Source organism: Siphateles boraxobius, unplaced genomic scaffold (assembly GCF_051911475.1).
Source record: "Siphateles boraxobius isolate OS27281-9 unplaced genomic scaffold, OSU_SipBor_1 25, whole genome shotgun sequence".
Classification (NCBI taxonomy): domain Eukaryota; kingdom Metazoa; phylum Chordata; class Actinopteri; order Cypriniformes; family Leuciscidae; genus Siphateles; species Siphateles boraxobius.
The window spans coordinates 31,601,300-31,614,662 of record NW_027508866.1 but is presented as its reverse complement, the minus strand read 5'-3'; the positions used below and the strand labels follow the sequence as shown (position 1 = coordinate 31,614,662).

General features: G+C 39.7%; 1 protein-coding gene across 1 annotated transcript in view; it reads left to right on the top strand.

Moving 5' to 3' along the window:
* Positions 1-11,546, top strand: part of tcf7l1a (transcription factor 7 like 1a) — a 31,439-nt gene extending 19,893 nt beyond the window's left edge. Inside the window, exons 5-12 of the mRNA XM_077243511.1 lie at positions 4,674-4,809; positions 5,151-5,253; positions 5,431-5,514; positions 7,116-7,259; positions 7,350-7,509; positions 7,910-8,017; positions 8,150-8,201; positions 10,577-11,546. Coding sequence (XP_077099626.1) covers positions 4,674-4,809; positions 5,151-5,253; positions 5,431-5,514; positions 7,116-7,259; positions 7,350-7,509; positions 7,910-8,017; positions 8,150-8,201; positions 10,577-11,031 — 1,242 coding nt within the window. The 3' untranslated portion in view covers positions 11,032-11,546. The remainder of the gene's footprint in view (positions 1-4,673; positions 4,810-5,150; positions 5,254-5,430; positions 5,515-7,115; positions 7,260-7,349; positions 7,510-7,909; positions 8,018-8,149; positions 8,202-10,576) is intronic.
* Positions 11,547-13,363: the final 1,817 nt, after the last annotated feature.

The window sequence follows — 13,363 nt, the reverse complement described above, 5'->3', positions numbered from 1 at the left end:
TGTTGGCATTTGGGATTAATTTCTGGCATGTAGATCTTGGGGAATCTCTTGTGATTGGAGGATTAATTAGAGTCAGTAAATAATTAGGTTACATGCAGGAGGGTTTATTGTGTTTCTAATGAATGGCATGGGCTGCCGAATTCACACCAGGCTGCAGAGAGTGTGAGTGACCTGTGGAAACTGTGGCTGCACAGATTGGGTCCAGAAGGCACACATGCTAATAGGGTGAGCCAGAGTGGTCCGAAAGGCTCAATTATTCAGGAACCGGGTTTGTTTAGCATTCCATTGGCATCCCTCTGAGCCTGTGTGAGTTTGATATTGCAGCACCAAGCCCACCTCTTCACATTGCCTGCCATACAATGCATCTGGACCCAGGCTACATGAATAATACATCAAACCAGAACAGAGGGACAGGTGATGTGTGAGGCATTGTGGGAACTTCAGCTTTGCCAGCTCCTCTGTAAGCTGTGTGTGAGATTTCTTTTGTTGTTGGTCAAATTCATACTAAAAATCCTGTGGCATTACCATAGTTTGTGTATCAAATAGTAATGCAATAGTAGTTTGACCATAGTATTCTGAAGTCCAAAAACCATGGTATTAGCATGATGTTTTCACACGGTGTCTGTTATGGTAATACAATGGTACTTTTCTTTAGAAAACCTAAAGTGTCTTTTTGAGTAGTTTAATTAAATGAGTTTTAGCATTTCTGGTTTCTCAAACTTAGACACAGTAAAAACATAATGTGTTGTAAGCTCAGTTTTGTATCTGATCTTTTCCGGATTCATGAAAATCTTAAGAAAGAAGTTACGTTTTTAATTGCTCTACTTGTGCAATTCTTAAATTATATTCTTAAATATTTTCTTAAGAACATCTTCATTTTTTTTCTTAAGAAAAAAATGACAGTCGTTGGTGTTATTTGATTGAGAGGTGGGTATTGCTGAATGAAAACACTCAAAGCCTGTCTTTTTGCTTTTTGCCAGCAGATTATTGGAGTTATCATAAGCGCGCAGACTATTTTAGTTGTGACTGGCTTGATTGGAGTTATTGCTTAGCATTTTTGTTTTTAATGTGCTGTGCCAACTTGCCAAGTTAAAATATTGAAGTGATCACTGTTTTCATGATCGATCTGTTTCACTTCAGAGTAATTTTATTCTTAAGAATTTTTTGTGAATCCGGCCCCTGGTTCTTGAAACCCAGGTTCAGTCACTGTGTTTAGCAAACACTTACATTAGCAACAGTCGACACCGCAATCACACTTGTCTAGCCCCCACCTTCGTTGTTGTTTGTCGCAAAGGCATTTGGCTTAGTCAAGAAATTGTGGTTTAAATACTTTATTATAAACGAATAAAGTTTATTAGTCATGAGTCCACCAGCCATTTTCAAATCATTTTCAAAAATCGGATTACAAATGGAAATTGCATTCAAATTGCCTGCTAATGACATTGACAATTGATGTCTTAGTGAAGGCATGATGTTTTTGCTGATGGGCAAGTGTTATGTGTATGTAAACCAGATGGATGCGTCATATGATCATATTTTAGTTTCTCTATTAAAGCTGTTGTGGCCTCCATTTACAATGCCTGGTTAATTATAAGTATGTGAAACACGATGCAGATCGCTAACATACAGAAAATTATTCTTAATGGAGATGCTAAAATGTAATTCAAAGCCATGTTGTACCCTTTAGACGATATATATTGATTATTGTAAATTGTGCCCCATTGTTAGGGATCATACTGTTTGGCTTATACTGCTAGTTTTGGCTTGTCCTCTCCTCTGCGCTATTTTATTATCCTTCATCTGAATCTGCGTTTAGCCTCTCATTCTTCCAGCGCTAAAGCGGTTCATTGTGTCTTGATCCCTCTTGCTCAAACGCCTGTTTGCTCAGTAACTCAAGTCAGAGATGGAGGAGGTGAAGCCAAAAGAAGGAGAAAAAAAAACAGGCCACATTTGCTTCTTATGCCACAATGTGCTTGTTTTAGCAGAGCTCCAGTTTTAACAGCTCCATGTGGTGGCACCAGAAGTCGTCTTTGGGCTGGTTCCTTCGGTAGCAGGCGGAGAAAAGCAACAGATTAATCAGCAGGTGTAGAGCGCTGACCCTGCACTATTGCGACTTTTGACATTTTCAAATGGCTGCAGAACCTTGTGGAGAGTCACTCCAAATAACTCTTAAGATAACATTGTACATCTTTGAACTGTGTTGCTAACATTGTTTTACCTTTAGTTCTAAGCGTCTCAAAATAATGTCCGTTAAATGAAAGACTGACCTAGCACAATTGTTAAATATGTGCTTGAGAACTCTAGAGTCAATGTAATTTAACTGTGATACAAAAGGTGGAACAATGTTTAAACAATGACGCACTTTTTCTGTTTGGAGAGGTGTTTTGTCAGCTGTTTTTCACTGTTTTGCTGGTCAGGCGTCTTCTCCTCCTACAGACCAACTTACTAAAGTGGATTTAGGAAGATTTATCAGGCTTTGCCCTTGATGAACAGCAGGACTTGTTTGGACAAAAGGTAAAAAAGCCAGGTACCTGTTGACAGACCACATTTGAAGAAGAACCCAATTCTGCCATCTAAAGGTTGATTCAGGCATATTGCAGAATGGTTTGCTGAGAAAGTGCTATTGTTGCTGTATCATTGTCCTTATGTTACCAAACCCAGTGACTCGGCTTGCATATGTTTTCAATGCTCACCATACTGTGGCCACACTGTGTTTTCCCCCAGTTCCTCATTTAAGACTTAAATTGGGTTAATCTGGTGGATACTTCCATTCCGCTAGCTGGAAAGCACCCACTTAAACAACAAATAGGAGTACTCTGACTAGGTGTTGATATGGATCCTTGGGATGCTTGGAGTCGGCCAGTCCCATCCAGTCCATTTTTAATGGAGGCGAGGGGCCCAGTCTGGCGGCATTCTATGCTTGGGATGGTGGTGTTGGAGGCAAAACGGCTGGCGTGTTGACACAGCAGGGATTCTTGGCAGAAGGATAGTGAGAAAGAGAGACCATTAGCCTCAACAGCTAATATCATAGTGCAGTGGACAGACACCATCTTAAAGGATAAGTGGAAGTTGTCCTATTCCTTTCTTTCTCAGTCAACCTACTGACAGATCTTTAAAACAATCCTTTGATGGACCTTTCAGAGTTTCCAGAATTAAGGCTCAGCTTGTCTCTACAAATGCAATGCTAAATTATGTACAAACACAGAGACAAACAGTCAGACAGATAGATGGAACGAGAAAGGCGAGGAATAGAGAGGCAACCCAGAGATCTGGATATGTTTGGACTGTGGGAAATGAGAGCTAGTCTTGTCTCAATGCAAGCCTTGTTCATGTTCACAGAGTGCTGGTTGGAGCAGAGGTCAAACCCACTGCCTACATAGAGGTGGGGGGAAGGTTAGCATGGAGGAAACAAGACGGCATTCTCCACTCTCGCTCCCTTGTGACGTCCTGAGCCAACAAGTACCCCATTCAGTCTACAGCTCACCACCTTGCATTGGCTCATGTACACATCATAGCAGTGCTGCTTCTGATATTATTATAGTGCTACTGCTATATTTATGTAGTTGGGGTGTTGCTAGTAAATTATATGCTAATATAAGTTCCTAAGTATTGTGGAGGGGGTGGGTAATACCTTTAATTGACTGTGTACTTAAAATTGGTGAGTTGAAGTCAGACTAACTTTAACTACTTGTGTTCAGCAAGATTCTCTTCAAACTGTAGGTATGCCATGACAGTAATTTACCTGAAAGAGAAAACTGACTAGATAGTTTATGCTAATGCAGCAATTATAAGCATAGTGCACCTTTTGCTGGAGTTCTTAGAATGTGAAACATGAAATTGAGCTTGCTTAGCTTAGCATTTGTGTTCATGTACTTGCATAGAGTATATTTTCCAGGGCTTAACATATGGGTATGTGTAATAAAAAAGCTGAAATAGCCGTTATTATTGGTCTTGGCTTGAATATAGGGAACTTTTTAGGCAACACTCCTCAGAAAGTCATTAGGTTTTAACTCAAAGGTTACATATTTAGCAATCACATTAGCCTGGCGCAGGGGTAGCAAACCCTACTCCTGGAGGGCTACCTGCCTCCAGACTTCACTTGCATTCTTGCTCCAACATACCTGCCTCTTATTTTCAAGTAATCCTAAAGACCCTGATTAGCGGGTTATGGTGTATTTGATTAGGTTTTGCTACCCCTGGTCTAGCAGATGTAGTTCTGATTTGCCACCTTGCCAAGAGAAGCATTGAAGGATTTGTTACAACAGGTGCCTCTTGATCCCTAAGAGTGTAGTGACTGCCACTTCCCTTCAAATGCCAGGCCTGTCCTAGCGTCAATTATGGCGAGTGGCAGCTGGAATCATCTCTCTTGTCGCTAGTGTGCTAAACGAGAGAAACGCTGCCTGCTAGGGGTGTAAGGTGCTATTTCTCCCACCCTCCATACAGCCGGTCAAATGCCCAACTGGTGTTTATTTTCCTTTGGAAGAGGTAGGGAAAAGTAAACCCTGCTGCTGAGGCCCATTGTTCTTTAAAACACTGTGGCGCCGCTCATGAGTAATGAGGTCTAATGTCTATTTTCTTCTTTTCGCTTGCCTTTTTGGTTGTTTAAACATGCACAGACACTCATCTCATTCCCCCTTCCCTCACTTCTTTTGTGTTCTCATTTTGTTTTTCAGTCCAATAAGGTGCCAGTAGTACAACACCCCCATCACGTTCATCCCCTCACACCGCTGATCACCTACAGCAATGAACACTTTTCCCCGGGGACGCCTCCTTCTCACCTCTCACCGGAGGTTCTCGACCCAAAGACAGGTAAGTGCCACCAACTGGTTTAGCAATCTGAGATACATTTGTCAAAGCTTTGAGTACAATCTAGAAACGTAGAGTACTTTGTTTATTGGATGTAGTTACAGGTGAAGCGTGTCATTTTGGTGCCGCTAGTGGCACTTAACGAAATTGCAACTAAACCAGTGGAATGAATTATTATTATTATTTTTTATTTTTTTTATTTTTTTTCCTACTAAAGACAGTCACTACGTTTACAATTCATTTAGGTGCCAATATCAGCGTAGAATTTACACACTTCAATCTTAAATTGACTTGTGTTTATATTTGTCGTCTTCAGTTTTCGTAATCAACAATTATTTCTTCAGGCATACCAAGGACCCCTCACCCTTCAGAGCTGTCCCCATATTACCCTCTCTCTCCTGGGGCAGTTGGACAGATCCCTCACCCTCTAGGATGGTTGGTTCCTCAGTAAGTCTGAATTCTGTGGCCTTAAAATACATAACATCAACCTTATTTTACCCATGCAGATGGCATAATCAAGTTTGTAGCTATTTTTTTTGTTGCAAGTTCTCTTTGGAAAAGAGCATCTGTTTGCCATTGATCTTGCTGTAGCAAGTTGTTTGAGTGCTGCTCTTCTATCTTCAGGCAAGGCCAGCATATGTATTCCATCCCTCCTGGGGGCTTCAGACACCCCTACCCTGCACTCGCCATGAACGCCTCCATGTCTAGGTATGTAACAGAGGGCAGAACCCTCCTTCTGCACCAACATGTTGATTTAAAGTTAAACTTGCATCTATTGTTAGACATTAGAAGCAGACAGCAGCACGATTCCTCCCTGAAGGTTCAGAGAAGAGTTAGTACAGGAAACTGCTGAAATGGTTTTAGCATGGCATTTTAAAATATACTATGGTGCTAATTTATTGTCATCTTTATAGTGTAATTTAAAAAATTCCATGCTATTACCATGGTGCTTATCTGATTAACATGGACCTTTTTGGATCTGATGAAGAATAATTGTAATATTATGCAAATGTCACATGGAAAAACTTCCAACCAAGGAAATCTAACCTAACTTATTTTCAGTTAGATAAAAACCTGTATTTATCTAGAGTTATTGTTGCAGACGACGACCCCCCCCCCCCCCCCCCCCCCCCCCCCACACCACCACCACCACCACTACCACTACCATTTTACTGTAGATATGCTAGCCATTATATAAAAAGTAGCACATCCTAAAACTCATGCTGAATAGAAACTTCTCTAATGGATGATTTTATCATATTCTTTCCATTCAGATAATGCTTAAAATTAAATCAGATTGCTGGATGAGTTCAGTTGTCGCACGTCAGCCTGAAATTTCCATGGCTTTTAATCTCCCACTATTGCTTGCTTTCATGGTTGTTTTGTGACTGTGCACCTTTTGTTGCTCTGTAGCAAGAGAGAGATCTTTTTCTGCTTGCGTTCATTTTGTGGCACAGTGAAGTGCTGAAGTCCAATGGAAATATGCGTTTTACAAGAGTGTGCAAATCACAGATTTGAAGAGTTTTTTCTCAACTGTGAAAATGACAATGCTGCTATTGTATTAGCTGTTATGAATTTGGAAACGCAGTGCACAGTTTTCCAGATGCAGCTGCAATGATAGGTTCTCCCGGCGTTTATCTATCATTCTATCTATCTATTGTTCTGTCTGTCATTTTGTCCACCCCTCTATCCATCCGTTTGTCTGGCCGTCTGTATGTCATTTTTTCCATGCATCAGTCGATCTGTCTATCTCTCTGTCTATCTGTCATTTTGTCTAACCATCTATCGTTGTCTGTCTGACTTTCTGTCTGTTTTTTGTCCATTTATCGTTCTGTCATTCTGCTTTTTTATCTTATCATTGTCTGCTGTTTTATGGATTTATTCATCCCTCCTTCTGGCCTTCCTTCTATCTGTCTGTCTGTTTTTCTATCCGTCTGTCATTTGTTCCATCCATCTATTGGTCTGTCTTTTTGTCATCTGTCGATCTGTCTGTCTGTCATTTTATCTATCCATTTATTCATCCATCCTTCTGTCTATAGTATATTTATCTGTCTGCTATTTTTTCCATCCATCTATCGTTCTGTCTTTCTGTCAGACAGACGTCTATCTCTCTGTCATTTTGTCTATTCATCATCTATCTGTCTATCGTTGTCCGTCTCTCTGTCTGTCTGTTGTCTTGTCATCCATATATTCATCTATCTTTTCCATCTTATCGTTCTGTCTGCATTTTTGTCCATCCATCCATCTGTCCGTCGGTTTATCGCTGACTGTGAATCTATCTCTCTCTCTCTCTCTCTCTCTCTCTCTAGTCTGGTATCCAGTCGTTTCTCTCCTCACATGGTGCCTCATCCTTCTCACGGCCTGCACCAGACAGGCATCCCTCACCCCGCCATTGTGTCGCCTGCCATCAAACAGGAGCCCAGCGGCGACAACGCCAGCAACTCGACACACGGGTGAGTCTCTCTCCTCCATTACTCTCTCCCAGACATTCCTCTGCTCTTCTGCGAGTGACATCATCTTTACATTCATCTATGTCCGTACAGAAAGTCCTCGATGCATGTGAAGAAAGAGGAAGAGAAGAAGCCTCACATCAAGAAGCCCCTAAATGCCTTCATGCTCTACATGAAGGAAATGAGGGCCAAAGTAGTGGCCGAATGCACCCTGAAAGAGAGCGCAGCCATCAACCAGATCCTGGGCAGGAGGGTGAGTGCTTACAACTCCCATTATGAGAGGAGCTGAGATGCATTAGTGTGTTTCTCTTCATCTTGTCTTAAAGGAACGGATCATCTAAAAATGAAAATTGGTGTCATTTACTCACACTCATGTCATTCCAAACCTGTATGAAGCACAAAAGGAGATATTCTGAAGATTGTGCTGTTCGCTCTATTCCGTGCAATTACAACGAATGTGCATTGAAGCTTTCGGATGTAAAAAAAAAAGACACAAATACATCATAAAAGTAGTGCGCATGAATTTTGTGCACAAAAAATAAACTCATATGGGTTTGGAATGACATGAGTGAAATTGTAAATATCGTGGTTGAACTGTCCTTTTAAGGAATGAAAAAAGGAGCGAAATTTGACTATGTTCTTTTATTCCACAGTGGCACTCTCTTTCACGTGAGGAACAGGCCAAATATTACGAACTGGCTAGGAAAGAACGGCAGCTGCACTCTCAGCTTTATCCGGGCTGGTCTGCGCGAGACAACTATGTAAGTAAGCCCAGAATGCAGAGTTTAACGCAAATCATTTGGGGTTCGGATTCCTCCTTTTGTTTTTGGCAGCCAGGGGAGTTTTGGTTAATCAAACACATCTAATTTGCTCCAAATCATGTCTCTCCACAGGGAAAGAGGAAGAAACGGAAGAGAGACAATAAACCTGATTCCCCACCAGAGTGTAAGTGTCACTGGCCATCTGTATTTCTTTCTCACTTTCTGAATGTGTTGTCTTTCGCTGAACTAGAGCAGACCCCCCCCCCCCAGCATCTCTGTTGGTCCGATCACTCCGCTCATAGATCATGTTCAGTTCCATTTTGACTAGATGATGAACGGTTTGGGTTTTTGTTTGTATATTGGATTTTATTTTAAAGTAAAAATTAATTTATTCATCCTCGCATTGTTTTAAACACTTTCTTCTAAACAAAACAAGATGTTTTGTGTGTTAATTTATGAGCAATTGGGAGTAATTTTTAGTTTTTGTATTTTTATGAAAATATCCTTTAAATTTAGTCACTATTTCTACATCATAATTTGGGGTGTAACGATACATGTATTCGTATTGAAACATTCGGTACAAGGCTTTCGGTTCGGTAATCGGTACGCATTACAAACAGAACGATTCGTTGGACCATTTTTCCTGCTGACTAAAATCCACCATCACAATATTGCGCAACATCAAATGGCAAACGTAATGAAAGGGGAACGAGAGGCGCTACTCATTATTTTGTGCTTCACGGATCGTTTATCAGTCCATCAACATCAGTGCAGTGCAGCGCGAGCCGATCTTGATCAAGCGACACTGTTACTACACAGCGCTGAGAGATCCAGTAAACAAAGCATTTGAATTCGCCACTGAAGTAATAACATGACTGCGAGATCTAGTGAGAAGCATTAAAATTTCTCCGTTATTAACGGATCAAACAGACCTGACGTGGAAACCAGAAGAAACATTGTTCCATGAATGAACTAGTTATAGGTTTTAAGTCCACAGATCAGCAACATTCACCATGGATTTAATGTAGTAACACTCACTGTAACCATGAAAGTTTGGCAGAAATAGTAAAATGCTTTCAAGTACATCACACATCTTTTTCCAGCACTTCAGAGCTCAAATATGATCATATTTAAATGTTATTTTTAATGTGATGACCAAAACATAAGATTACCCCCATTTATAAAACTAAGTTTCAAGATGTAGGAAAACTCACACTTATTTAAAGATAATTTTTCTTTTAATAAATAGGAAATTTCTCTGGCATTTTTCTTTTTGCTGTATCGTATCGAACCGAATCGTGACACCACTGTAGCGTATCGAACCGAACCGTGAATTTTGTAAACCGTTACACCCCTAATCATAATCATTCATTTTTGTCATTTTTTGAATAAACGGCATCTAAATGAAGTCAGTTAAAATATTTTATGCAAAATAAATTAATTCAATTAAATATTCAAACATTTTATATATTAATTTAAGTAGAATATATTAGTATTTTGAGCTAGCTTTTATTTTTATATTTTCTGTTCCATTTTTGTTTAAGTTTTAGTAATTTTGCTAAGTGCTATTGTCATTTTTATTAGTTTTATTTTTTTTTATATATTTATATTTACCTTTAATTTATTTTAGTTTTAGTAATTTTATAAATTAATGGGATAGTTCACCCAAAAATGAAAATTCTGTCAGTATTTACTCACCCTCATGTTGTTCCAACCCCGTAAGGCCTTCGTTCATCTTCGGAACAGAAATTATGATATTTTTGATGAAATCTGAGAGCTGGATCACTCCTCCATAGGCTTCTTAAGGGATTGAAGCTTGCCAGTCACTAAAAGTTATTAAAGACATTGTTAAATAGTCCAAGTGACTACAGTGGCTCAATCTTAAGTTTATCAAGTGACGAGAATACTTTTTGTGCGCAAAAAATAAATAAATAACGACTTTATTTCAACTATTCGTTTCCTTCTCTGTGGGCCTCGAGTCAGTTCACTAGTGATATAGCGCAGTTCTTCTGTTGTTGTACGTCACACGCATAACACGCATGACCAGCGTCGGCCAATAGTTAGCCTCTACACTATCACACCCAACAAGAAGGAAATGAATAGTTGAAATAAATTCGGTATTTTTGTTTTTTTTGTACACAAACAGTATTCTCGTCGCTTGATAAACTTAAGATTGAGCCACTGTAGTCACTTGGACTATTTTAACGATGTCTTTAATAACCTTTCAAGGGTGAGTAAATACTGACAGAATTTTTATTTTTTGGTGAACTAACCCTAAAATGACCTTGACAACTAACTGAAATAAAATAAGTTTTTCATGTAATGTTTATATTTTATTATATTTTTATTTCAGCTTTATTTCAATCAACGAAAATGGAACAGTTTTAGTTGGCAATAACAACACCAATTTAAATAAGTCTCAACATTTTATTTAAAAAAAAATAAAAAACTATGTTTTACTTAAACTAGTTTAATTTTGCATCCAAATTTGCATCCAAAACACATTTTGGTTAACACAATTTGGGTGTATTTTTAACCCTTTCCCCCCCTCATCTGCAGGTAACTTCTCGCCCCAGCCCAAGAAGCAGTGTATCCCGTACCTGCCGTCCGAGAAAATGTGTGACAGCCCTACCTCCTCGCACGGTAGCATGCTGGACTCGCCCGCCACGCCATCGGCCGCCCTGGCATCGCCAGCGGCCCCCGCGGCCACTCACTCGGAGCAGGCGCAGCCCCTGTCCCTCACCACCAAACCGGAGGGGAGATCCCACCATTCACACTTCCCCCTGCCAGGGAAAGCCTCGGGCTCCACTTCCTCCTCCTCGTCCACCTCCTCTCATCCGAACATCTCTCTCCACAGCCAGTCGGCGAGCTTCCTTTCCCGTCCCATCCCGTTCACCACCCTGCCTCCCTCCCTACTCTCCCCATCCTCACCCTACCACCAGGCAGCCCTACATTCCCATCATGCCTTGCTGCAGACACAACCTCTCTCCCTGGTCACCAAATCAGTGGAGTGAAAAAATGATGATAAAAAAAACTTTTTACACCTGTATATTGCTTTGTTTTTTACTTTTTTTTATAGATATTAGACCAAGTTTTTAAGATAGATTGAAAAGGAATGATTATTGGTCAATATTTGACCACCCCTCTATTTTGCTTTTCTCTTTTAAACAAAAATGTATTTTTTTGTAAATTGCCTTTTTTCAGTGTGATTCTCCAATGTTGCTACTTGTATAAAAGACAAATGTATAAAGGTTCTTCTTTTTTTTAAAGCCGTACTTGACAAAATACAATTTGTAGTTTTAGTTCAATTCAATCTAATGGTAGTTAGGAGTTTGCTTTTTCTCTCTCTCTCTCTCTCTCTCTCTCTCTCTCTCTCTCTCTCTCCATTACTGCTTTCTTTTCTCCTCTCTTGTTTTTTGATTTTTATTTTTCGACTTCTTTCTTTTGGTACCACCTCACCCTGTTCCTAACCCTGTTTGTGTGACTCTCCTAAGACTCCATAGCTAATAAACCTCAAGTTATTTCTAAAGGCTGCATTGTGTTTTTTGGTGGGTGAGGACGCTGCATGTGATGACTGGCTGAATAATGCCACAGAGATCTTCTGAATAGAGCCAGTATCACACACGCTGACAGTGTTCATTTATCTAATTAGGGCTCGTGAAGTGGTGTGTGTGAAATGCTGGCACTCATGATGTGCGCAAACTAAATTATATAATTCATTGTTGCGTAAAAGTCAGCCTCTTAAAGACAAATGTTGACTCTTTTGTTAAACACTATGACATTATCCTGGTAAAAGCTCTCTGGGAGAATTGTTTTTCAAAAAATACACATCGAGGTCAATTTGAGGTCTTGTTTACTTTCTTAACCCTATAAAGTCTACTATATCATATTTGATATGCAAATTTCTAAGGCCTCTGAAATATTCAAAACTGCAAAAGACTTGCACAGTCTGCATTTTTAATATAATTGTAAATATGCTTTTGATCCATCTTTGTTGATCTTGGAACAACATTCCAATCAACCAATCAGATTTGAGGACCAAGTTTACAGTTTAGGCCAAGTTTAGGCTTAAAACCAGGGTTAAGTGCTTATACACCTATCATTTACCTCTGATTTAAGGGTTTCGTTATGGGTACGGTTATGAATAAATTTTTGGACAGGAATGTTTTTCCAGGATCAACAAAATAATGTTGATCCAGGAACATCGCTTAGGCAAAATCATGGTTCTATTGGGAGATTATTGTAGAAGTAGAGTAAGTAGTATGCTACTCATATCTGTGGGATATTATGATTATGACTGTTCTCACATAAATCTCAGAATAGTTTGTTTGTGTGTGTGTGGCTTAGAAACTTTTCATTCTGAAATATATACTTTGGTTTATATACTGTGTTTATCTGAACAAACATTATTTGATTTCATCGTGGTTTGCTTTATTGACAGACTTGTGATGTAGAAAAGTAACCAATGCCATAAAGTGAGCTTTGTGTGATGAGGACACGGGAACATATTGTTTTCAGGCGACTGTAAATGATTAAGATTGCAAACTCGGTCACAAAAATGGTAGGCTAAAAGCTGAGTCTAGAATTTAAATATTTCCACACGTTTACAGCACTATTATACATGTTTTGACATCCTGCCACTGTTTTTAACGAAGTGCTTGGAAAGTTGGTCCTCTGAGATCTCATTAGCTATTTCAATTAGCAAACGGCATGGAAGGTAGGTTACGGGATTCTGTGGCCCCTGGGATGCCAATGGCTGCCAGGAAGGAGCAATTAGGTTTGACGGAGGAGACAGAGTGACCCAACTTCACACACATAGACATACGTGTTCCAGAGACAGCAACTGAAGAAACGGAGATTAGTGTGTGTTGGTCATGCAGATGCTAATGTCACTTTCCATCCTGATATCTGCAGACAGTTTGCAGAATCTTCTCAATTCCTCTATCTATCTTAAAGTGTGGCCAGCAAGTGAACACGTGAGATAGATTGAGAATATTCTCAATGTAGTGAAACATTCTTTAGTGAAATTTTAGGTATTAAAATGTGGCTTGCAAAACACTTGAGTTCTTTGGTGAAATCATCCTCGCTTGACAAGTAGACCTTTTGGCGTCCTGTATTGATATGACCTTGATGTCTCTAGAGCCAAATTTAAATGTGGCATATACACACTTCTAAAGTGCCAATAAGTGATTGTTTAATGCTACTCAGAGGTGGCATGAATGCCTTTACATAGCTAGTTTAATACTTTTATCGTGTTCTGAGGTCAGGGAAGGCATAATTTAGTCTGGCTTTTATGCTGTAGAACATCTCTATACCGAATTTTGAGCAGGTACAGAGAGAGCAGCC